The 25,789-nt window shown below is 40.7% G+C and overlaps 3 protein-coding genes and 1 non-coding gene across 17 annotated transcripts in view; 3 read left to right on the top strand and 1 right to left on the bottom strand.

Annotated features, from left to right (window-relative positions):
• Positions 1 to 17,681, bottom strand: part of DST (dystonin) — a 488,734-nt gene extending 471,053 nt beyond the window's left edge. For all 12 annotated transcript variants that reach the window (XM_015136594.3, XM_077999802.1, XM_015136600.3 and 9 more), the window contains exons 1-2: positions 17,251 to 17,681; positions 16,631 to 16,665 (exon numbers count right to left, since the gene is read on the bottom strand). In XM_015136594.3, coding sequence (XP_014992080.3) covers positions 16,631 to 16,665; positions 17,251 to 17,431 — 216 coding nt within the window. In that variant the 5' untranslated portion in view covers positions 17,432 to 17,681. The remainder of the gene's footprint in view (positions 1 to 16,630; positions 16,666 to 17,250) is intronic.
• The window catches only part of BAG2 (BAG cochaperone 2), a 406,790-nt gene that overhangs the window by 152,040 nt on the left and 228,961 nt on the right, over positions 1 to 25,789 (top strand). The window lies entirely within an intron of this gene.
• Positions 7,931 to 8,040, top strand: LOC114677803 (U6 spliceosomal RNA). The gene has a single exon (XR_003729249.1). It is a non-coding gene; the product is annotated as a U6 spliceosomal RNA (small nuclear RNA).
• Positions 17,978 to 25,789, top strand: part of BEND6 (BEN domain containing 6) — a 74,348-nt gene continuing 66,536 nt past the window's right edge. For 2 of the 3 annotated variants that reach the window (XM_077998738.1, XM_077998739.1), the window contains exon 1: positions 17,978 to 18,304. The gene's annotated coding sequence lies outside the window, so the exon portion shown is untranslated. 3 annotated transcript variants of the gene reach the window in all.

Genomic DNA, 25,789 nt, shown 5'->3' with positions numbered 1-25,789 from the left:
GAAATTAGAATATTCTAAAATTATAAATTTCTCTCTCTCTATATTTTTTTTTTAATTTTTTTTTTTGAGACAGATTCTTGCTCTGTTGCCTATGCTGGAATGCAATGGCATGATCATAGCTCACTGCAGCCTCAAACTCCTGGGCTCAAGTGATCCTCCTTATCTCAGCTTCCCAAGTAACTGGAACAACAGGCACATAGCACTATACCCAGCTAATTTTTTTTATTTTTTGTTTCACTATGTTGCCCAGACTGGTCTTGAACTCCTGTCCTCCAGCGACCCTCCGGTCTCAGCCTCCCGAAGCACTGAGATTACAAGCATGAGCCACAGCACCCAGTCTGAAATTTTTGAAAAACTAAGTTGGGCCTAAAAATGTCTGGTGGAAGTAATTTCCATACATATGAAAGCCAAGAAATTGGAAAAGACTGTCCACGGAAAAGAACAGAAAAATCTTACCATGAGTACTTTAGGGATAGCAGACAGTAGCAAACCAAAAATAAATCAAAAGATTACCTATGGTAGATTGCACAAATGGCCACAATACTATGCAACTCCTCCTATCAGGACTCTTCTTCTCTACCCGCTATGACTTACTTTGGCCAAAACAATGTGTCACCAGAGGCACTGTACAAGCCCAGAGTCCAGACTTCAAGAGGCCTCATGCACTTCCACTCCTGCTGCTTTTGGAACCCAAATCTAACCACATGTGAACCAACCAGGGTTGGCTTACTGGAAGAGGAGAGACCATGTAGTGGAAAACCATGAGTCAGCCAGAGCGCATCAAAAACACATGAGTGACTTCCAGCTGTGATGAGCCAAGCCTGACTCAGACCAGACCAAGTGCCCAACTGGGCACAGCCCAAATCACCAATCCATAGATTTGTGAGCTAAATGATTAATGTCTAAGTTACCAAGTTTTAAATGGTTTGTTACAAAGAAGCAGCTAATTGATACACTACAAAAGGGCAGTGATGACTGCAAGACAGCATAATGAATCAAATGGTTGAGTTTTGTGAAGTTGTCCAATAAGGATATGCCTCCCAGGCACAAGAATAGAAAAGGAGTCACCAAGTCTGGGAGTTGGCAAAGTCACTGTGGCAGGACTAATTAATTGCATGAGTGAAGTGAGAATAACAAAGTTTCTCAAAACTGTTGGTCTAAGGGTCTATAGTAAGCAGACTGCCAAGTGACGTTAAATAAGAAGGTAATGACAGGCTGACCCCCAAAGAAGATTTTGGTCCTGACGAAGGTAAGAAGGGAACTCATTAAGAGTTCACAATAAGGTACAGAAATAGAAGGGGGTATGACAGAGAAGGACATGTCAGAATTCAAGATCTTGGTATGAGAGTAGTTCTAAGGCATGATACAATATGCACAAGGAGGAAGGATGGCTGGATGAATGGATGGATAAGTGAATGAACAGATAGGTGGATAGATAAATAAAGAGCTATAGATAAACATAAATCAATAAGAAAAATTACTTACATAAAGATTAGAAAGTTTCCCTTATATCTAGGCTTTCCCTATACATTTTTTGCTGTCCTTGTAAGTTGGTCAAGCCATTTTCACTGTTTTTGCATTTTGTTTTTATTTATTTTCTATATTTATTTTACTTTTATAGATGTCTATAGATCACTCTTCCAATAAACATTATATAAATAAGTAGCCAGGCACGGTGGTTCACACCTGTAATCCCAGCACTTTGGGAGGCCAAGGCGAGTGGATCACTTGAGGTCAGGAATTCAAGACCAGCCTGACCAACATGGTGAAACCCTGTCTCTACTAAAACTACAAAAAATTAGCCAGGTGTAGTGGTGGGCACCTGTAATCCCAGCTACTCAGGAGGCTCAGGCAGGAGAACTGCTTGAACCAGGGAGGTGGAGATTGCAGTGAGCCAAGATCGTGCCACTGCACTCCAGCCTGGGTGACAGAGCAAGACTCCATCTCAAAAAAAAAAAAAAAAAAAAAAAAAAAAATATATATATATATATATATATATGTCTAGCAGAAATGGAATTAAAACAATGTTTCAATCATACTATCAAAAATGCCATAGTCTTAAATATACTGTCAGGCAGTGTTTTATACACTCAAAATGACAGAAACTTCTTAAAGTAAAATAAATTCCACAGTACCCCACATATATATATACACACACACACACATAAGCACATATATACACACACATTTTTATGCAATATATTTTTATGCATATATATAATTATGTACATATATATTTCTTAACCAACTTCACTGAGATATAAGGTACATATAATAAACTGCACCCATCTAAAGCAGCAATTCTCAAAATGTGGTCCATAAACCTCTGGCGTCCACAAGACTCTTTTAGGAATCCACAAAGTAAAGAACTATTTTCATAATAATAAGCCATCTTAGTTTGACATTTTTGTATCAATGTTAATGTTATATTTTTCAAAAAAAATCCATTTAATCTAATTTGTCACTTCTGTGGGTATCAAGTTGTATAATATATTCTCTTATCCTTTTTTTTTTTCATATTATTTACTTTATTTTGAGACAGGGTCTCGCCGTCACCCAGGGTGGAGTGCAGTGGCGCAATCACAGCTCACTACAACCTTGACCTCCTGGGCTCAAGAGATCCTCCCACCTCAGCCTCTGGAGTAACTGGGACTGCAGGCGCAAGCCACCATGCCCTGCTAATTTTTTTTTTTTTTTTTTTAGAGAGTTGGGATCTCATTGTGTTGCCAAGACTGGTCTTGAACTCCTGGGCTCAAGTGATCCTCTCACCTCAGCCTCCCAAAATGCTGAGATTACAGGCATGAGCCACTGCAACCAGTTTTCTTACCCTTCTAATGTCTGTGGATTCCATAGTTATACCCACTCTTTCATTTGTCATATCAGTTATTTGATCAGTCTAGCTAGAAGTTTATAAACTTTGTTGATCTAAGAGTCTAATTTGGTTTTCTCTTCTCATTTATATCTGTGTTTGCTCTTACCTTTATTATGTCCTTTTTTCTACTTATTTTGTGTTTAATTTGCTTTTCCCCCCAACACCCCCCCCAACTTCTTAAGGTTGAAGCTTTGCTAATTGATTTTAGATTTTCCTTCTTTTCTAAGATAAGCAGTTAAAGCTATATGTTTTCCTCTGAGCACTGCCTTGGCTGCACGTCACAATTTTGAGATACTGTGTTTTCATTATCATTTAGTTTAAAATATTTTAAAATTTCCTTTATGGTTTCCTTTTGATACATAAATTATTTAGAAGAATGTTATTTAATTTAAAAATATTCAAGATTTTCTTGGAGATATTACTGATTCCTATATAATCTATATTATTTCAATCCTTTAAATTAATGTTGACTTGTATTCTAACCCAGAATATAGTCTGTCTTCGTGAATGAGTCATGTGAGTTTGGTGTTTCTTTACAAATATTTATTTATTCATTTTAAGACAGGGTCTCGCTCTGTCACCCAGGCTACAGTACAATGGTGCTATCATGGTTCACCACAACTTCGGCCACCTAGACTTAATCAATCATCCCACCTCAGCCTCCTGAGTAGTTGGGACTACAGGTGCATGCTGCTAAGCTTGGCTAATTTTTGTATTTTTGGAGAGACAGGGTTTTGTCATGTTGCCCAGGCTGATCTCAAACTCCTGGGCTCAAATGATCCTACTGCCTTGGCCTCCCGAAGTGTTAGGATTATAGGCATGAGCCACCGCACCTGGTCAATGAGTGTGGTGTTTCTAGAAGTATCGGTTAGGTCAAGATAGTTGGTAGAGTTGTTTAGATCTTTACCTACATTTTTACTGATTTTCTATGTGGATGTTCTATCAACTGCTGAAAGAGGGAGGCTTCTAAACTCTGTTGATCACCAACTATGATTACAGCATTGTCTAATTCTGCCTTTACTTTTGAAATGTTTATGTCATACATTTTTAGGTTATGTTTACATTAGGTAGATACACATTTATGATGATGTCTTCCAGAATGATTGGTCCTTTCATCATTGTGGGACATCCCTCTTCGTCTCTGTTAATACCATTTACCTTGATTATCTATTTTAGCTAATATTAATATAGCCACTCTAATCTTATGATTATTCTTTGCATCATTTATATTTTTTCCATCTATTCACTTTCAGTCTGTGCCTTCATACTTAAACTGAATTTCTTGTAAATAGCATATAGTTAGGCCCTGCTCTTTCTCGATTCTGGTCATCTATGTCTCATAATTGGAGTGTTTAGCCCATTAATATTTAATGTAATTATTGATATTGTTAGATTTACGTCTATTGTTTTATTATTTATTTTTAGTCTGTCTATTCTGGTTTTTCGTTCCTGTGTTCCCTTTTTCTTGCCTTCCTCAGGTCATTTGGATATGTTTTAGAAGTTCTAGTTGGGTTTATCTCTTGGGTTTGCTTTCTTTACTTAGTTGCTCTGAGAGTTAAAATATGCATCCTTAACTTTTCATTCTACCTAAGTTAACATGCCACTTCATATAAAATGTAGAAACTTTGCAAATGTATAGGAATTTCATTACTCCCCTGCCATTCTTTACACTAAAGGTGTCAAACATCTATATGTTTTATACACCCCACAAGACAATGTTATTATTTGTGCTCTATATTTACTCTAATTTAATTTGCCATTTCTCACTTTTTTTAAAAAAAAAGATAGGGCCTTGCTCTGCTGCCCAGGCTAGAGTGCAGTGGCACGATAATGGCTCACTGTAGCCTCGAACTCTTGGGCTTAAGCAATCAGCCGCCTCAGCCTCCCAAGTAGGTAGGAATATAGAAGCACATCACCATGCCCGACAAATTTTTTAAATTATTTTTTTGTATAGACAAGGTCTTGCTATATTGTCCAGGCTGGTCTTGAATTCCTGAGCTCAAGCAATTCCCCTGCCTCCACCTCCCAAAGTGCTGGGATTACAGGCATGAGCTACCATACCCGGTCCAATATTTGCCATTTCTGATGCTCTTTATTCAAATATACCACCACATTTCTCAAAATTAGTTAAACAGATTACCAAAGCACAGCATTTGGCTCTCATCTGGCATGAATGCATAAATTATAAATAAAGAATTGCCTCAAATCTTTCCTTTTAAGCTTATGACAGTTAAAGCAATACCACTTGGCACTAATGTGACTGTAAGTAAAACACAAATTCAGGAACTGGAATTGGATGACAGTACTGGTTATAAGGTAAAATGGTTACAAAATAATTCAGAATTACTTTTAGATTATAAATTGAAATAAAAACATTAAATATCAAACTTTGATTTAAAACTCTCAAAGGATGAAAGTTCCTTCAATTAAAAAAAGAAAAAGGGATATTTTCAACTCATTTTCTTTCTTTTTTTTTTTTTTTTTCGGAGTTTCACTCTTGTTGCCCGGGCTGGAGTTCAATGGCATGACCTCAGCTCACCGTAACCTCCACCTTCCAGGCTCAAGCGATTCTCCCACCTCAGATCCCAAGTAGCTGGGATTACAGGGGCCCGCCACCACACCTGGCTAATTTTGTATTTTTAGTAGAGACGGGGTTTCTCTATGTTGGTCAGGCTGATCTCGAACTGCCAACCTCAGATGATCTGCCCTCCTCGGCCTCCCAAAGTGCTGGGATTACAGGCATGAGTCACCGCACCTGGCCAATTTCAACTCATTTTCTAAAGTGTCTGATTCTGTGTATCTGTGAACAAAACACAGGGTAAGACATAAGTAAGGTATAACTATATGTCTAAAATAAAATATGGGGCCAGACAGAGTGGCTCATTCATGTAATCCCAGCACTTTGGAAGACCAAGGCAGGTGGATCACCTGAGGTCAGGAGTTCTAGACCAACCTGGCCAACATGGTGAAATCTTGTCTCTACTAAAACTATAAAAACGGCCAGGCGCGGTGGCTCAAGCCTGTAATCCCAGCACTTTGGGAGGCCGAGGCGGGTGGATCACGAGGTCAGGAGATCGAGACCATCCTGGCTAACATGATGAAACCCCGTCTCTACTAAAAATACAAAAAACTAGCCGGGCGTGGTGGCGGGCGCCTGTAGTCCCAGCTACTCGGAGGCTGAGGCGGGAGAATGGCGTGAACCCGGGAGGTGGAGCTTGCAGTGAGCCGATATCGTGCCACTGCACTCCAGCCTGGGCGACAGAGCGAGACTCCGTCTCAAAAAAAAAAAAAAAACTATAAAAATTAGCCATGCATGGTGGTGAGCGCCTGAAATCCCAGCTACTCAGGCAGCTGAGGTAGGAGAATCACTTGAACCCAGGAGGCAGAGGTTGCAGTGAGCTGAGATCACACCACTGTACTCCAGCCTGGGCAACAGAGAGAGACCCTGTCTCAAATAAATTTAAAAAAAGATACAATATGAAAAGCATCTGTCTCTTTCCCCTTAAGGAAAAGAGGGATACCGGATATTTGGGGAAGTTGGCAAATTCATGAGAATTGAGAATGAAACTAACCTGTAGAAAACTTCAAATATTCATTCATTCATCCAACATTTACTGAGCTTCACTATGTGTCAGATTCTAAACTAAGAACTGGGGTTATAGACTGTCTTTAAGAGTCTCACAATAACAAAAAAAAACCAAACTAAATTGTTACTATGAGGCGGGAGTCATGAAAGTTTCCTTAAGGAGGTAACTTATGAACTGGACTTTCAAGAAAGAGGAAGAGTTACCCTTTTTTTGCTTGAGTATTTTTGTTTTTGTTGGAAGTGTATGAGAAAAGAGAGGAAAGAAATAGAAAGAGACTTTATTAGTTGGAAATAACATGGATAAAAACAATAATCCTAAAAGATCATGGTCCATTTGAAGAATTATAAGAAGTGTGGACAAATGGTAGACTCGACCTATCACAGGACATCAGTACAAGGAACCCTTTGACATTATACTAAGAATGAACTTTGTGATCTTGAAAGAAGTGGGAAGCTACTGAAGGATTTCAAGTAGGGGAGAAATATGCATTACCCAACTCTTTCTCCCTTGCCTACCTCTACTACAGATACTAAGAAAGATAAAACCTCACATCCCAAGCCTCCTTTATAGTGACAGATGGCCTGTGGCAGTTCTGGCCAGTGAAGGGTAAACAGAAATCTAACTGAAAAGTCTTCTGGCAAATATTAAGATTTTCTGATAAATAACCATGGCTGGCTCTGCCCGTTCCCCTCCTTCCTTCCTTGAATTTAGACACCATGTCTGTAACTGTGCCAACCATTCTCCAACCACAAGGGAATGACCAGATTATTCCAAATATACCGAAAATGACATGGTAGAACTGCTCAAGCAAAGCCTGTGGCCATCTCTAGCTTTCTTGTTACGAGAGAATAGAAATCCCTGTTTATTAATAAACCATTTTAAGTTGGGTTTTCTATTACCTAAATCTGAATGTCTTCATAAGTTATAGAAGTTTTAATAATTAATTTGTCTTTTCAAATGATCGTTACTAAGTTGGTGTTGATGGGTTGGGGAAGGGGATGCAGAGAGACTTGTCCAGAGGTTTATGATAGGGCTTGAACCAAATAAACGGCAATGGGAATACAACGAAAGGCAGAGTCTAGACACATTTAAAAGAGAAGACAGATGGCGCAGGATGGATGAGGGTGCCGTCTATTCTATCTTCTATATTCCTAGTTTAAAAAACTGCAGGGGTTTGGGGACTGGATGTGAGAATATTGCCATTCTCCAAAATAGGTACATAAGATGTGGTAAAGGACTGATGAGTTCAGTTTTGGACATGTTCAGTTTGAGATGCCAATGGGACATCTACGGGAAAATGAGGAAAAAGTAGGTGACTCTGAACCTAGAGATCAAAAGTGAGGTCTAAATTTGATAGATTTCAGAGTAACCATGATATGGGGGTAAACTAAAACAGTCAGTATGGTGAGATCCCACAAGTAAAATCTGAATAGGCAAAAATGAGGCCCAGCAAATCTATTGCCAGAAAGTAGTGCTCGGTTGGGCAGCACATATATTAAAATTGGAAAGATACAGAGATTAGCATGGCCCCTGCACAAGGATGAAACACTGAAACACAAATTTGTGAAGCATTCCATATTTAAAAATAAAAAAAGATAGAAAGAAGATTAGTAGCTGCCTAGAGTTAAAGGATTAAGGAGGGAGGGGAATAGGGAATAATTGCTAATGGGTATAGGTTTATTTTGGGGGTGATGAAAATGTTCTAAAATTAAATTGTGATGATGGTTGCACAACCTTGTGAATATACCAAAAACCACTTAATTATACACTTAAATGGATGAACTGTATGGTATGTAAATTATATCTCAATAAAGCTGTTTTCTTCTTTTAAGTAGGCCTAAGACAGGGAATGTCAAGTTATAAGTAGGAAGAGGATTCAGTGCAAAAACAGAGAAAGCCAGGGCCAGAAAGGGGCAGGGGATTTAGAGGGTGTTGTCTAGAAACCAGGAAGGAAATATCAAGAGGGAATCAGTGGCCAATAGTATTGAATACTGGATAGATCAACTAAATTAAAGACTAAAATAATCAGTTTATCAATTTGGAAGTAATTGGTGAGCTAAGTGTGAGTTGTTCTAAATAGTAGCAGCAGAAGCCAGATTAAATTAAGTTGAGGAATAAATGAGAGGTGAGGAATAGAAGGTAACAAAGAAGCTTTTTCAGGAAACTTTTCTTTTTTTTTTTTTTTTTTTTTTTTTTTTTTTTTTTTTTGAGACGGAGTCTCACGCTGTTGCCCAGGCTGGAGTGCAGTGGCGCGATCTCGGCTCACTGCAAGCTCCGCCTCCTGGGTTCACGCCATTCTCCTGCCTCAGCCTCCTGAGTAGCTGGGACTACAGGCGCCCGCCACCGCGCCCGGCTAATTTTTTGTATTTTTAGTAGAGACGGGGTTTCACTGTGGTCTCGATCTCCTGACCTTGTGATCCGCCCGCCTCGGCCTCCCAAAGTGCTGGGATTACAGGCTTGAGCCACCGCGCCCGGCACAGGAAACTTTTCTTGTCAAGAGAAGAGTTGGTGGCATAGGGAGGTTCTGGGCTGTTGCTATTATTTCCAATAGTAAGCACATATGATGTTTATAGGTAAAGGAAAGGAGCCAGCAGAGAAGGAGCAATTGAGGATAAAGAAGGAGGGGATGACTAATAGAATATCCCCCAAGAGATGGGAAGAAAAGAATTCACAACATAAGCATAAGCATCAGTGTGGACAACAGATGAATTTTTCACTGGACTGGGAAGGAAGGCTAAGATGCCAGTTAGTTCTTAGGTGCAATAAGTTTAAGGAGCTATTACTTGATGCATTAATATTCTTTGTGAGTCAGGAGATAAAAGGTCACTGGCTGAAGGTGAGGGAGTAGGCTTGAGGACTTCAGAGGAGGGTAAACATTTAGGAATAATTATTAGGAGAGAAATTTTAAAGGAAGAAGTTGAAAAGTTGCTACATACATTTCAAATACTTTTAAAAACTTTAATGTATTTCAGTCAATAAAAAGGTCTTTTTACATAATGAATTACCTGCAAATTTCTTATACTTCGTATTAAACTTTGTAATGACCACACTAAACACATGAGCAGGTTGCCATAAATCCCTGGAGAGATGGTGTCTGCAGTCAGAATATAACCCAATGATGCTGATCCTTGGACCTCAAAAACATGGTACCCTTCAAAAGCTCAGCCTCAGGGTCACCAGAAAGGCCCCCAACTGGCCATTTTCCAAGGCCCTCTGCAGCAGAGGCCATAACTCTTTGTTCTCCCTCAGTGAAAGAACAGTGATTGGGTTGTTTTGTTATAGTTGCTGGAAAAGAAATCAAAAGGTGATTTTTTTGCTCCCTCTTTTTTTTTTTTTTTTTTTTTTTTCCCTGAGACAGAATCTTGCTCTGTTGCCAGGCGAGAGTGCAGTGGCACTATCTTGGCTCACTGCAACCTCCACCTCCCAGGTTCGAGTGATTCCCCTGCGTCAGCCTCCCGAGTAGCTAGGACTACAGGATGCACCACCATGCCCAGCTAATTTTTGTATTTTAGTAGAGACAGGGTTTCACCATGATGACCAGGATGTTCTCCATCTCCTGACCTTGTGATCGGCCCGCCTCGGCCTCCCAAAATTCTGGGATTACAGGCGTGAGCCACTGTACCCAGCCTGCTTCTCTTAAGAGGACTCAGAGCAGGTGCCTTCCTAAAGTGTTCAAATAAAATAATGCTATGTCAAAGCCTTTTGTTAACTGTCATGTAGTATACACAAATCATTTCTATTGTAGCTGACACCTATGTATACTTCCAGCTCTATATTCCTTTACGTGATCTCAACAGTCCCTCTCTTTAACCATACTGGTGTACAACAAGCCCTGAAAACAGGCATGTGCTTTCCTAAATCTTGTCTATTCTCAAGCCCTTATACCAACCTGGGATTTTGCTCTCATTTTCTCTGAATCTACTCAGGTATAGTAGGCCCCACTTATCCACCACAGATCCATTCCAAGACCCCAGTGGATGCCTTAAACCATGAATAGTACTAAACCCTATACATACTATGTTTTTTTCCTATACATACATACCTATGATAAAGTGTTATTTAATTATGTAAATCTGATGCAACACATTGCCATCAATCAGAATATGTTTTCTATTCATGTCTTCCACCCACATATTTAATGTCTTTTCCATCTTAACTAAGCACTTATCATGCACTATGGCCATAACTTTTAGAGTTTAAAGTGTGACAGCAAAACTATCATGAATTTCTTTTTCCTTCTTCACAATTTCACAGATAGAGGATTCATTCTTGTGGCATATCTGAGAAGCTTCAGCATACGATTATTTTTTTCCTTTCCTTACTAAGTCAAGAAGTTTTACCTTTTCACTTTAAGGAAGCATTTTATGGCTTCTCTTTGGCATATCTGAATTGCCAGCATCACTACTCTTGCACTATGGGGCCATTATTAAGTAAAATAAGGGTGATTTGAACACAAGCGTGGCAATACAGTTGACAGTAAACCTGATAACTGAGATGGCCAGAGTATAAAGTATGGATTTGCTAGACAAAGGGATGATTCACATGTTGGGAAGGACAAAGTGGGATTGGAGAAGGGCAGCTCAGGGTTCCATCGTGCTACTGAGAATGGCACGCAATTTCAAACTCATGAATCATTTATTTCTGTAATTTTCCACTTAACATTTTCAGACAACAGTTGGCCACGGGTAACTGAAACCATGGAAAGCAAAACCACAAAGAGGGGACTACTGTACTTACCATACAACCTTCAGGCTTCAGCATAAATATCACTCCTCTTGGAAGGCTTCTCTAATCACTTGAGCTAGAAGCAACCATTTCACCAGAACTATTCCAACCATTTCTTTTCTATACATAATTTGTTACTTGGTATTTACCCTAATGATGTTTTTTTATTTACCTGCCTTAAGCACCTAGAAGACAGGAATCATGTTTTCATGGTGCCTTTACAGCATGACACTTTGTATGTAGTAGATACTTGGCCTATTACTTCTGGAAGGGGCTCAGAGATCATTCTCACATTACCAGTCAAAATACAAAAACCCAAGTCTCAACGACAAAAGAGACTTGACCAAGGTGACACAGTTAGTTCGTGGCAGAGCTAGAACCCAAAACCAGAATTTTGAACTCCTATTCTTATAATCCTTACATTATGCCAATAATTATTGTTATTACCCTAGTTATATTTTGCCATCCAGATCTCAAAGAGAGTCATTCTTGAGCCTTAAGATTACATAAAGATGCAAACTTCTCTGGAAAATATTTTGTTTCAATTCTAATCTAGATGAATTTAATTGGCTTGGATGCATGAAAAAAAGTGGGAGTTTTTTTTGTTTTTTGTTTTTGTTGTTTTGTTTTGTTTTTCTGTTTTGTCACCAAGTAGCTAAAGTCAGGGTTAATTATACGATAGTGTTGACTCTGGTATGATAAACTCTGTGAATAGGATTAATTTGTCTTTTTTACATACGTATTGGCTGTACACTTTTACACAGCAGCTTCCGATGCTCTCATCACATTTGTGATTCATAGTTGGAAATGGCACAGCAGTTCAGTTAGCATAACAGAAAAAAAACAGTAACTATAAAATTTCAGCACTGATATTGGGAGTGACCTAGAAGGAACTGTCAAGGGCAGGGGCTCCATCTCCAACCCTTTGTTAGCCCTATTGTCGAGCATAGTACTTTGGACAGAAAGAGAAAATAAATGTGTTTATTTGAAAAATAATTGGGTGACACTCAATGAATACTATATCATGTGCACACTTACAACTTATGGCTGACTTAATTAGTATAAATTAATTTAGACCTAAAATGTAACTCGAGACAAATAATTTATTTATAAAGATAACCTAATTATAAAGGATTGCTCAATAATAAACTATCACTTTCCCTAATCTACTAAATTAGGTAATTCTTAATGAAAGATGAAAATTTAATGAGATGCTATGAAATGTGGTTATTTTGCTGGCCATTCTCCAGTGATTTGGTACAGGGACACTTGAGGAACATAATGAGGACAACAAGGCTTAGGTGGACCATTGTTTCATTTAGGATAACTTACATAATCACTGGAAAAAACTAAATGATTTGCCAATTCAGTATTGTAAGAAATGTCAACTAAAAACTCAATTTCCTTCAGCGAAAATTTTGGGCATATTATTCTCTGGGCTGTGAGTGGCATGATTCAACACCACAGGACAGATAATATGTAGCCAGATAATTCTTGTGTTATTCAGTCCTTATCTTGTTATGTGACTCTTTGGGAACTGCTTAACTCTTGGTTCCTTTGCCTGAAACAGGAAATGGAGATATTTACTCAAAAACTGGTAGATATAGAACACACTCTTCTCCTTCCTTATGTCAGACAAGGCTTCCCTTATTCCACTGAGCTCATGAATAGGGATTATTTACCACTATTCACTCTGGATATTCTCAAAGGGCATTATAATAGTCTCCATTCTACTGAAGTACTCCCAAAACCCTTTCTTATAATCTAATGGTACCTCAATTACCCATATCACTTTCTGAAATTTCCTTAAAATCAGGATTGTCACAGCCTGACTTTCACCACAGGAATCTAAGGTAACAGGTAATCACTGTTTAAACACACAGCATAAAGCATTATAAATCCTCAGGAAAAGTACACTTCTTAGATAACAGGATTCTAGAAACCAGAATGAACACTTGGTTTCTAGACTGTCTTACTACACCAATGTGAAATCACTTCTCTTCATTAGCTGTTTAGAACAACAAGAACAAAAACACTGTATAAGTGTTTAATAAGGATACAGAAAACACATATTTCTGTCTATTACTGAAGTTACGCTGTTCAGGCCTTGCTAGCGGCATTAATAATTTCACATTCTCATATGCTATTTATTAACATTTAGAAGACTACTAAAAAGCTAGTAAAGTTTGCAACCATGTAAAAATAAAAAGGGTTGGCAGTTATGGTTCCAAAACATCTTATAAACATCATATTATTTATTTCTAGCTTCATGAGGAAGAAACTGAAGAAATGTGTTTATTATATACTTAATGAGGAGAAAATAGCTGGAGCTCCTCGGATGAGGAAGGTGGCTTTTTTCCCTACTGCAGAACTTCTCCAAAGCAAATTGAGTTCTGGTATCACGATTCTTTTCTCTAGGAGTATTTCTCTGACTACCTGAAAAGGAACCGGCTAAAACTTCCTGTGCAATTGGACTCCTTCCTGGGCATGTGGGTACCAGAAGTAATACCTTCTGCCAAGTAAAGCATCAAAGTGCTCACTGAACTTCTTCATCTGTACAAGGGCTGGCCCAAAGCTTTTTCGTGGTTCAAAGTGAGTCAGCAGATCCTAAACTCATTTTCCTCCTTTGACCACGGTAGAAACACTGAAAGTGAATTATCCACTTACTGAGAATGGAAGGAGAAACAGAAAGTACTAAATTCTTAGTTCAATATGACTATGATTTGTCAGAAATCAAAATATTTTCTTGGATAATTATTTTACAGCAGCGACTACTAAAAAGCAACAAGAATATTCATTATGCTACACAAAATCTATTTTTTAAAACATGTTTAAATCCAAGTAAATTCAGAGGTATTTCTCAAAGAGACAGTCTTGCAGAAAATGGCATCTTGATAGAAAAGAGAAAAGAAAAATATTCCCTATGTTTTCCTTAAGGGAAAATATTTCATTTGTGTAAGCAATGTAGTGATGAAATATGACATTCTTTTGCAACACAGTCTCATAATTTTCACGTATAAAATAGCATTCTTTGAGTGGTTTATCAAAACAGCTTGCCAATGGGTAGCCCATAAACAAATTAAACTAATAATGCATTTAAATTTTTCAGAAACAAAAATCAAACCAAATCCATTTTGTTTCAATTTGTGACTTACATTTTTAGCACAAACTCCAGGGCAATTTTTAAAAGGCTGGAAAGATCCAGTAAGAGTTGAGATTTAGCAAATGCTGAATTCTGAGCAATGTCCTGAGAATGTGCGTTTTTTCTTTTCCGCCCAACTCTGAGTTCTATTTGCCCAGTTTCAGGAACCAGCACTCACTAGGATATTTTTTTTTCATCCATTCATTCAATAAATATTTATTAATAACCTACTGTATACAAGGCACTGAGCCAAACAGTGGGGATACAGCCCTAAACAAGAAATATATGGTCCTGCCCTCAAAGAGCTCACAGTCTAGTAAACAAGGAAAATATCACACAAAGATGTCAAACTGTACCAGAAATCTTTTTTTTTCTTTTTTTTTTTTTTGAGATGGAGTCTGGCTCTGTCGCCCAGGCTGGAGTGCGGTGGCCTGATCTCAGCTCACTGCAAGCTCCGCCTCCCGGGTTCACGCCATTCTCCTGCCTCAGCCTCCTGAGTAGCTGGGACTACAGGCGCCCGCCACCACGCCCGGCTAATTTTTTGTATTTTTAGTAGAGACGGGGTTTCACTGCGGTCTCGATCTCCTGACCTTGTGATCCGCCTGCCTCGGCCTCCCAAAGTGCTGGGATTACAGGCGTGAGCCACCGCGCCCGGCAGAAATCTTATGAAGTGAGTTAAGGCATTAAACAACTACCCCCAGCTTTCCTAACCAAATGCAAGCTCAGAACAAAAACATTCAACTGAGAGATAACTAAACAAGACATAGTTGTATCTCATTTTTCGTTTGTGCTTTAGCTGAAATATCTGATGGCTAGCATAATAATCCATAACAGGATTATTATTCTGGTTCTATCATTTATGTGTGTGGAACTGGTTATCTCCTTTTAAAATCAAAATCCTGTATTTTGGTGTTTGCACTCTGTCAATTATTTACTTCTCATCACATCTGAATGGGCTGTTCTGTTGAATTAATCTCACATTCGAAAACTGTTGCTTTATAATAGTCCCGGTTTTTTATGTTTTCCATAAACTTGAATTAATTAATTTAATAAAGACTTGAAAATTTGCAAACATTATCATTTATTTTTATACACTTTAAAATTCAATTTTACAAAATATAATGATAGCTACCAAATACTGAATACTTATTATGAGCTAAGTGGGATTCTTCTTTACACAGTTTATTGTAATTTCCTCCACCTTCCTATAACCCTGCAAGGTACTAATGGCTCTATCTTACAGATGGGTAAACCGAGGCACCGAGACATATCACACAGCTAGTTAATGTAAAGCCAGGAATGGAACCTCTGATTACCTGACTGGTTAACTTATCCTCTCAAGAATCCTAAATTGAATAGAGTTCTCACCCTCCAGGGCTATATGCAGTAGAATTACTCTTTATGCAACATTTTAATGATATTGCAATAATACAGTTAAAGTTTTTAAGCAACTAGAACCCAATAAAACATCTAGGGTGGCATAAAATATCTAATTAATGAAATGAAAGGTAAGATAACTGCAGGTAAATGGAGGGCGTTTAACTATGAAGTCTTTGCCGACATGAGTAAACTGCACCAAGCAGCAACTTCCAAGCCTGGCGGCGTGTAACTTTCCTAAAAAGAGGGGAAATTATTTTAGGATAAGTGGAGGTTGGCCTGAAAACTCCTAAAGAAATCCTAGGTCAGGGAGAGCTTGCCTTTCTTCAGTGGAGCTGGTTCCTGGGTGCAGTGATTAGGAGTTAATTGCCCTAGAGGGATGGTCCACGTTTCGGGAGTAGAGACTAGCACGAGCATTTAATTTAAGCACACACTACCGTCATCGCTTTGCAAACATCATCAGATAGTCCCCATTAAAACATGGAGAGCTTTATGAGAGAACAGAAATGTAAACTTGAAAATCGAAATTGAAATGCATATAGATCAAACTGTTCTGCACTAACCTCTTCGTTTATCCCAGTGAACAACCAGAATCAACTGAGAGCACCCAGAAAACACTTCCACCAGCAAAATACAAACTGTAAACTCAAGTGACATCCACCCTGTGGCTAAGTTTTTTAAGGTCTGCAGCACTTTTAGGGTTTGCCTTTTCCCCTCTTGTACAACGGCTCCACTACACAAATTTGCTAAAACCGTTCGCTGGGCACTAATATGGAATCGCTTAAAAAGAAACATGCCACTTTCGGCTAGGGGACAGCATGCTCGTCATTCAGTGTCCTACTGGTTTCTTAACACGCATATAATTAATATTGGTACTCAGGAAAGAGAACTTCTTCTGACCTTGAGCGTGGGCGCTAAATAAATTACCTCAGAACGAAAGTGGTGCGATCTCAAAACAGCATCTGGGGAGAAAAGAGAAATGAGACTTCATTTAACTCCTTGTTCTTCACGTAAGTGATTCATGACTTACCTGAGAGACCAGGGTCGGGAAAGCATATCTCAGACGACTGGAATTCGGTGGGACATCCTGGGGGAGGGAGGAGGAGTCCTGGGGCCATCGGTCTCTAGGTGATTTCTCCGCGAGAAGTTTGCATGAAAGTTCTGGGGGAGTTGGGGAGTCCCGAACTTTCCATGCCTTACTTTCTTACCCCTACGCTCCAGCGAAGGACGGGTGAAGGCAAGGCTGCCGCAGCCCCGGACTACGCTCAAATTACCCTTAACGCTTTAGCAAACTGACTGAAAATTTGAGTTCGTTTCTCCCCTCCCTGCCCTCTGCATCGCCGTGGTTATTCAAACCTGGGAGACTGGAGGGCGGAGGTGAGGGCAAAAAGGGCAAGGGGCGTTAAATAAAGAAACGTACTCAGCCTGGGGAGTGGGCAATGATGGGGCTAGGGGCAGCCGAGGAGAACTGAGGGAGCCGCGCTTCACTCTCCAAATCGGCTTAAATGTTCCTGGTAGCCGCAGAAACCCGTCGCGGCGTGTCTTACCTCGGCTTCTCGAACGACCCGAGAAGACCGATTTCATCGGATGCCTCCCTTTCTGGAGCTTGCGGTGCCAGCAGCAGAAGAAGACGATGGTGGCGATGGTGCCCAGCAGAAGCAACAAGAGGAAGAGGGCACATTGGATGCTGTAGGGTCTCAGCAAGACGAGGAAAGCCGCGGCGATCATGGTGCGGGCGACGCGGGGGCGACTCGACGGCGGGGCTGGAGGGCGGCGGCACAGGCACCCGCGCGGGGCGCACGCCGGGACGGCGGGCACGGGTGAGCGCGGCTCAGCGCGTCATGCCCGGCGCTCGCGGCCCCGCGCCCAGCCCAATGGCTGCGCACCCCGCGCCAGCCGCGCTACGCGAGTGATCCAGGGCTGCGGGGAGCGCTTGCCATGACTCAGCAGACAGCGACTAGGCTGCGACTCGGCGACTGGGATCCTCTCCCCTCCCTCCCCAGGCGCCCCCGCCCCCGTCCGTGCGCAGCCCCCGGGCGCAGCCCCGCCGGGGACGCGGCGAGTGGGGAGGAGCAGCGCCGCCGCCGCGACCGCCCGGGCTCCGCGCATCGTCCTGCGGCCGCAGCCGACCTCAGCATCCCAGAAGCCGGGCGCACGTGGGTCGGGGCGGGGACGCGGCGCCCGGGCTGCAGCCGCGGCAGCCTGCTGGGGGCGGGAATGGGGCGCCGCGGCGGGGGCTCGGCTGATGACATCACAGCCGGGCTGCGGCAGCGCGGGCGCGCGGACATGGCTGCGGCGGTTTCGGCGGCGGCCGCGGGCTGCGCCCGGGCCTGAGAGCCCAGCGCCCTCCCGCGGGGCCGCCCGCCAGTCCGCGCCGTCCTCAGGTGCATTGACCGGGAGCCTCTAGCGTCCCGGACACCCGGCGCTTCCGCCTATCCAGCCTCCCTTGGCCAAATTGCTGCGGAGCCCATCGTCAGGGGGCGCCAAGGAGCCAGGGGGAAAACCGTGAGGCGCTGACAGGAGCCTCCCGGCGGTGCTACCCCTCACCTCCCACCTCCCTGCGCCCCGCCCCGAGGTTGGGGCTTTGAAGGATGCAGTCGGGTGAGCTATTGCTTGTGGGGGTTCCTCGCACGCTGAAGCGCGAGCGCTGGGAAGGGCCTTCCCTGGGAATTGGGATACTCCAGGAACGGGAGGCCCTCTCCTCTCCAAGCCTCTCTAAACTAGGAGCGCTCCGGGGGTAGTACGCTCTGGTCTGCAGAGGTGAACTCTTCCACCCCAAACTTGGTACTTATTTGGCAGCTAAGAATTAGGCACTTTCGATCTTCTTGTATCCCTGGGTTTGCCCTAAAAACCCTGACTCATTTAGTGCATTTGAAGGGCGAGGGGATTTCAGATTTAGGGACCTGACAGATGAAGTAAGTTGGGACTTGGCTTATAAATATTTGGGGGAGAAATTTTTTAGGGAGTGTGAGGCAATAGTGATCTCTCACACTTGCAGGCACACTGTCTCCCTTTTGTCCCCTCCCCACGTTTCTTCATAACCAGCAAAAAGTATATGGCAGTTGGTGGCCAGGGGATTTAACACTGATGCAATGCCAGCGCGGAAGGTATGGCAAGAGCGCTGCAGTGTGCCTTTCTGCGGACGGCCACGGCCAGCTGGCCAGGAAGCGACTGCTGCAGCAGTCAGTCTGCGGCATCTTGCGGCCTTGGCGGGCGGTGCTGTGCCGCGTTCTGCTGCCCCCAAGGCAATGCTGGCTTTCCCTGTGTGGGGCTGGATTGTTTGTTTCATTTACTCGCATAAGAAAACTTTAATTATAGTGAAAAGGTAACACTTGACTGCATTTGTGGAGTTTCTTATAACGACTATATTAGCCTCTTTTTTGGAATACCTAATAGACTGAAGAAATTGTATCATAAAAATTTATAAAATTTTGAAAAGCAGGTAAATAATTGGGAGGAATAAAAGTTTTATTTGCTTGTAGTGATCTCAAAATCATGTTGTTTTCCAACTATACAAAACCGTACAGCTCTGCGTAAAAGCTTAATCATTGATGTCCTTAAGGCCAGTAACACATTACCGTGTGTAAGTATTAAACCTAAAAAGGCATTGCTTAATGCAGTCTCTTAGTGCCAGATTCATAAACATGGAAAACAACAGATACGTTTTGTTTACAGCTGGTTTCCTAAAACAAAATAAACATTCGAATTGTTGACATGTTGCATCTCATTCATTCAGTTGTTTTGGATTGAACTCAGAAGGGACCTTGCTTGGAGACACTGGGTAAGGTGGGAATTTTGAATGGCAGCATGTAGGCTGCACTGCATTCCAGGATAGGCTTCATGGGTCTCTAGCACTCAGAGGGGGTGACAGGTAGCACTACATCATGTACATATGGCTAAAGGTTTCCTGATACCGCAGCCCACTGCAGTGGGAAACTATATTCAACAATTATGCAGAGGTTGTTGAAGAAAATCCTGAGAGCTTGCAATGTGTGGCACATCAGGAAAGGAAGAATTCTCCACCGCATTGACTCAACAATGGCATGGTGGAGTAATTTTAAACAACAAAACTGAACTAATCGTGTGCAGACATTGGGGGAAATAACTAACAGAATTTTGGAAGGTCATCTTTATGCTTCTCATTGACTGAAATTTGTAAGTGAGCTGAAATAGCCTACATATACTTGAACAGAAACATGTCAAAGACACAGACACAGCATAGTATTCAAATTGCCCCAAACGCTATATTTTTTAACAACAAAAAGCAACTAAATCGCTATTATGGTTTTCTGAACTATTCCTTTAGCACAATTGTTATCATCCTGCGTCTTGCTGCAGCCATTTATAAGTTTCAAGTGCACACAAGAACATCATTTATCTCTCTTGGCAGGCAAATGCTTAACTGCCATGCAATAGGATTACAGATACTTCTTTTTAGATGCATTCATTTCTGTTCTTTCCATCAGTTGTCTTAAAGATGCTAATAATAAACAAACCAAATCCTTGAAATAATTTAATATTTAGTTCCATTGTTATTTTCTGATTTGTTTGTTGCTAATTTATCATTTTTTCCAAATAATAGCATACATATTATTAATTGCTTCTTTCTGTGTGTTTATGTGGTGCCTAACGCATTGTGGAATTCAATAAATACTAAATCAGCCAAGCAGTGCTTTTTGGAAGTTAATTTAGTAGAAATTATACCTTGCCTTCCTGGTAGGTTTTTGCTTAAAAAAAAGAATAATTGACATTGTATAAAAGTCACACACACAAAAAGAATTGTTAAGTTTGAGGGTAGGGATGGAGGGGGAGAGCCATGGCCAAATCTTTCATACAAAAAAATGAAAATTTATAATGGAAAAGTATGTATAATTTGTTGACTTATTTATGAGAGTAAGTTATCATTGTCACCCAAAAGAAAACAAAGAAGTTGGGAAAGATAGCTAAGAGAGTTGGATATCACATATGTAGAACATGGTCCATTATACAGCCTTTCTTCCCTTTAGAGTCTCAACCAAATTGGGAATAGACACAAGGAGCCATAAGGAAATTAAAATATTGTGTTAACTCTATTCAAGATAAAGTCAGATTGAAGAAGACAGCTTAGCCTCAAGGCCAAAATGGGGCATCTTATTCCTTTTTCCTCACTCAGCATGCCCACCCAGTCACAGCTGAAAAATGACAGACCTCCCCAACATTAGGGCAGGAAGGAACCCAGCCTGTTCAAATTCTGGGATAAACACCAAAGGCAAAGGGAAGCCTGACACTTCCATAAGGCACTCAGCATGTGTGAGCAAGAGACAGGCCCATGTGTGAGAAGGGAATTTTATACATCACTCCTGCCCACTAAAGGCTAGTAGGCCCTCTTGAGTTTTTCCATTACTAACTCTTTTCATTCCTGAAAGATAACAGTGAGTAAGGTGCTTTAATAAGGTGGCAGAAACATCTTTCTCAGTACTTTCCTAGAGGCAGAAAGTTGTGGCACAAGTTCCTAATGTATGGATCAGGAAGAAACATCAGAAGGAAGAAAAGTTTCCACCCTAAGCTATGTAGCAACCAGTTGAGAAAAAGGGAAGAACTGAAGATAACTCAGGTTTCGAGCTAGGGTAGAGGAATAATTTGGAAGGAGAAGATAAAAAACTGTGTTTTAGACCCACTGAGTTGGAAGCGTCAGAAGGACAGCAGTGTGAAAATATCCAGCAAGCACATGGAAATGTGGAGAGGTCAGAACCAAAAACAGATAGGGAGTCATCAACATTGTAGTTGGAGTAATGGAAATTAATGGAAATAGAGGAAATGACTAAGGAATAGATGCTAAAGAGCATCTCAGAATCAGAACTTTGGAGACAGCTTCCATTTGTGGACTGGAGGATAGCAAAGTGGTCGAAGCCAAGTAGGGAGTGTTCCAATTTAGTGACTCTCTGGAACAGATGCACAAATGGGAGGCTAAGAAGGGCAAGGACTGAGGACTGGTGACTAGGAGTCCTCTGGAAACCTTTCAGAAAACTGATTCAGCATGGCAGGAGAGGCTAAAACCAGACATTAATGAGTTCAAGAGGGAATGAGAGATGAAAAAGAGGAGAGGGTTGTTGTCTACAATCTTTGCAGAAATTTAACTCTAAAGGGGATGAGTAGAAAAGCAATTAAATCCTGAATAAAGGCAAATGGTGATTATTTTGTCAGGCTAGGGATATTTGAACAAGTTTCTAGGGAATTTGGGAGACGGAGCCAGAAGAGGGAGATAAATAAGTAAAGACAGGGGAGAAGAGGACATTCTCCTGGGGATTTGTGTGATTTAGTAATTTGTTCAAAATACCTTGAGTCTCCCCACAGACTGGTCTTTGTAGTCTCAGGTTGCTTTGGACTCTGCAGAGTTAAAATTGAGCCTGACTAGTTAGGATGGCTCCATGCCCAGGGTTTCTTTCCCATCAAATCTGGCTACTAATACTCAGACTTGAATAATGACTTTTAGGGAAAGATAAGAAATGTCTTGGAATGTAGCCTAGGTTGTCTGTGATTATTACCAATTTATATGGAAGTGAGTAAATTACCCAGTTGGTAATCACACAAGGACATTACATTGAAATATTACCCCCTTGAAAATAAGAAGTTTAGGTAAGAATGGCTCTAGCAATAAATTTTTAGAAATAAAGCATACTAATTTTGGCCTGGTAACTTCCTTGTTTCTAGGTGAAGTGTTTTACATGTGCTTGTATTAAGAGGTAAAGGAGCTATATCATCTGGAAGAACCTACTTCATCTAAAATAAATTTGGAGGTGATTTCCAGCCACCAGAACCAGGGAAACCATCATATGGATAGATTACTATTATCTTTTATCCTTCTTCTTGATAAAAAAAATTTTTGGAAAAAAAAATTTTGAATTTTTGAAAGGAAAATAATTGTAACTTGCAGTAATATCAAATATTATTTTCAGCAAATATTCCCTGGTAAAGGACTTTATTTTACCATAATAAAAACTTTTAAAATAACTTAAAAGTATACTGAGAAAATATTGCAAATGGAATTATTTCAGATTGTTCTTTTAACATTTTAGCTATTGTAGAGCCTAGATTTTGTTATTCTACGGGTTACCAAAACTGCAGAAGCCATGGTAATTCCAGGGGGGTGAGAGGGGCGTTCTTTTTGTGTGTGTGAACATTACAGACTTTTCAAAAAAGTCAGCTGGGTTTGGGAGCTTAAAAACATCAATATAATTGAATTCATTTACTATATAATGCTTTGCAGACAGTTTTTGGAAAGTAATCATTTATTATCCACAAGCAAATAGAATTCATTTATATAGTTTCCACACTGAGTGTGGGATTAGTCATGCGGCAAAATACTGAGTCATTTGGCCAGAAAATTTACTCATAGTTGTATGAACTGCCAATGGAAAATTTGAGAGCTGTTCATAAATCAAATTATAAAGCTCTTAGAGTTATAAATCACTGAGCAATATTGTTCATTACTATTCAGATGGTATAAAATATCTCCACCATTTCTAAGAATGGGCAATTTACAAAGCAAGTTTGAAAGTTGAAGATATTGCCTTCTAGATCCAAGACGAAACTTGCCATATAAGTTACAAACATTCTACATCTGAAACTTCTACACTTCTTAAGTAAAAAGATAAAAAAATGAGGTAGGAACTTTATCATTGCATAGCAAATGTTACAAGATGAATAAAATTTTAGTTATTATTTAAGTATTAAGTTCTAAGTTGTGTTGATAATAAAACTACAGCAACATTGAATAGCTAGAGTTCTCCTATTTCTTAAAATAATTCTTTGTCATTTAGGACTTTTGCATTAAATATTTTGTGCTAATAGAGTTGTATGCTAATGCATCAATGCACTTGTAGCCAAAAAAATAATGTCATTAGGAGAGCAGAGGTACTAAATGTACCAAGGAGAGCAGAAAATTGTGATGAGCAACTGATGATTAGTAAAAGATGTATTAATAATATATAGTTCCAGAGGTTATTGATATCCCATGTAAAGACACCCTATGAATATAGGAACAGAAAGAAAAGTACATCTTGAAAATGTCTTTGTAGCCACAAATACTTTATGGAGTAAAACAGGGCAACAAACAGCAAACACACTAAATTGGAATATAGTGGAGTTTATATTTCAAAGAAGAAAGCCATAAACCTAAAGCCTGTTCTTGCCAGTCCTATCTCTACTGTAGAAGTTCAAACTGAAATTCATGAGTAGGTTTCTAGAGACCTGAAATTACACGTAAAGACTTGTGTCTCATTTTGAGGACATGATCCATACCTTTCATTAGATTCTTAATGAGTTCTCCAACTTCCCCAATGAGAATCGTAAGAATCATACAAATCCACGTAGGTACTGAGGCTTCTGAATGCAGTATAAGTCATTTGATCCATCAACAGTGGCAGCACCTGCGTACTCCTGAGATTGTAAGAAGTGTCTCGGGGACTATCCGTCTGGTTAGCAAAGGAAACTTTCTGTTCTAAACTATAAAAGTTTAGATAAGTCTCCCAAGTGCAGGTGAGTGCTGCCACCCAAAGACTAAATGGAGATGATGTGCTGGGAGTTTCCTTGTCCTCTAGCATCTTTAAACACATTGGGAGAGAGACAAATGAGTCCCCTAAGGTAACTCCCACTGGGATGTCAGTTGTAACCCTAAGAGAAGAAAAGACTGTATTAATGATCTAAGACCACTTCCATAGACTTCTGTCATGGGAAGAAGGGCTAACTTGATTCCTAAGCTGCCTTCATGCCAATTAACTACCCAATTTATATCTAGATGTTTGAATGGATAAGCCCATTCCAAGCCAACAGCACTAGTCCTGAAAGCTAGTCTTGGGTTCAGAGTCTGCATAAATTGCTACAGTCTTAAGGCCTAAAAGAGGGACAGAAGGAATTAGTATTAGGTTCCCAGAAACAACTCGTAGACATTCTGGTAAATATAGCCACCATTCTTCCTATATCCTTCCCCAAGCCCACATTCAACAGTCTGCTGTGGAGTCTGCAGACCTGGCAACTGGTGCCCTCGATCCCACCAGGGTGATTCTGCACTCTGGTGGGAACACCGCCCATCCAGCTGTTCAGTTTCATCTACTCGTCGTTTCTAGCTTCCCATCAGAACTGGAATGCGATGGTTTAAATTTTTTCCTTTGCAAAAACTCATGTAGAAATTAGATTATTGTTGTAACAGTATTGGGAGGTGGGACGTTTGAGAGGTGATTAGACCATGAGGGCTCTGCCCTCATGAATGGATTAATGCTGCTACTTTAGGAGTGGATTTGTTATAAAAGAGCTAGTTCAGCCTCTTCTCTCCTCTCTCTCTCTGTCTCTCTCTCTCCCCCCACCATCTTCATCTTCCACCATGTGATGACACAGCAAGGCACTCACCAGATGCCAGCACCTTGATACTGGACTTTCCAGCCTCCAGTACTGTGAGCCAATAAATTTCTGTTCATTATGAATTACTAAGCTTGGGGTATTCTGTTTCAACAGCACAAAACAGACTACGACACCACTCTTGCCATATTTGTGGACCTCAACTCCCTCCCCACCACCATATTTCCAGGATACTAGGTCTCAATGTCACATCATCATGATCACATATTGTTACAGTATGAAGCTGGTTATTTCATTATGTAACTGTCTTACTCCAGTGGGCAAGTCCAGTTTCCTGAGGTGTCCCGATCTCTCAGTCTGGCTAGTTCTTTTTCCTCCAAGTTCTCTTCTGACCCTCTAGGCTTGAAGGGTTTGGTGACACAACATTCATGCATTCCACACAGAAACAGACCTTGGATCAATATGATTTTCTGGGTGCCTCAGACCCCCTCTGGGCCTAGTGGGCACTGTTCTTTGCACACTTTCAATCTGTGGTCACTTGTAATGAGGCAGGAATCTACCTAGAGAACACATTGCAGGATTGTAGTTAATGTATCAGACTTCCTGGTGGTCTGCCGTCTGGTGAGCTGTTAAAAGTCTAGGTCTTAGTGCCTAGATTAAGGGGCAGCAACAGCACCCTGGGAGTTGACAGGTATGATCATTATTCATCTGTCCCCCTTCCCCAAAAGACATGGAACAACATGTACCGGTCAT

This window comes from Macaca mulatta, chromosome 4 (assembly GCF_049350105.2).
Source record: "Macaca mulatta isolate MMU2019108-1 chromosome 4, T2T-MMU8v2.0, whole genome shotgun sequence".
In the NCBI taxonomy this organism is placed as follows: Eukaryota; Metazoa; Chordata; class Mammalia; order Primates; family Cercopithecidae; genus Macaca; species Macaca mulatta.
This window is presented reverse-complemented; position numbering and strand designations above follow the sequence as displayed.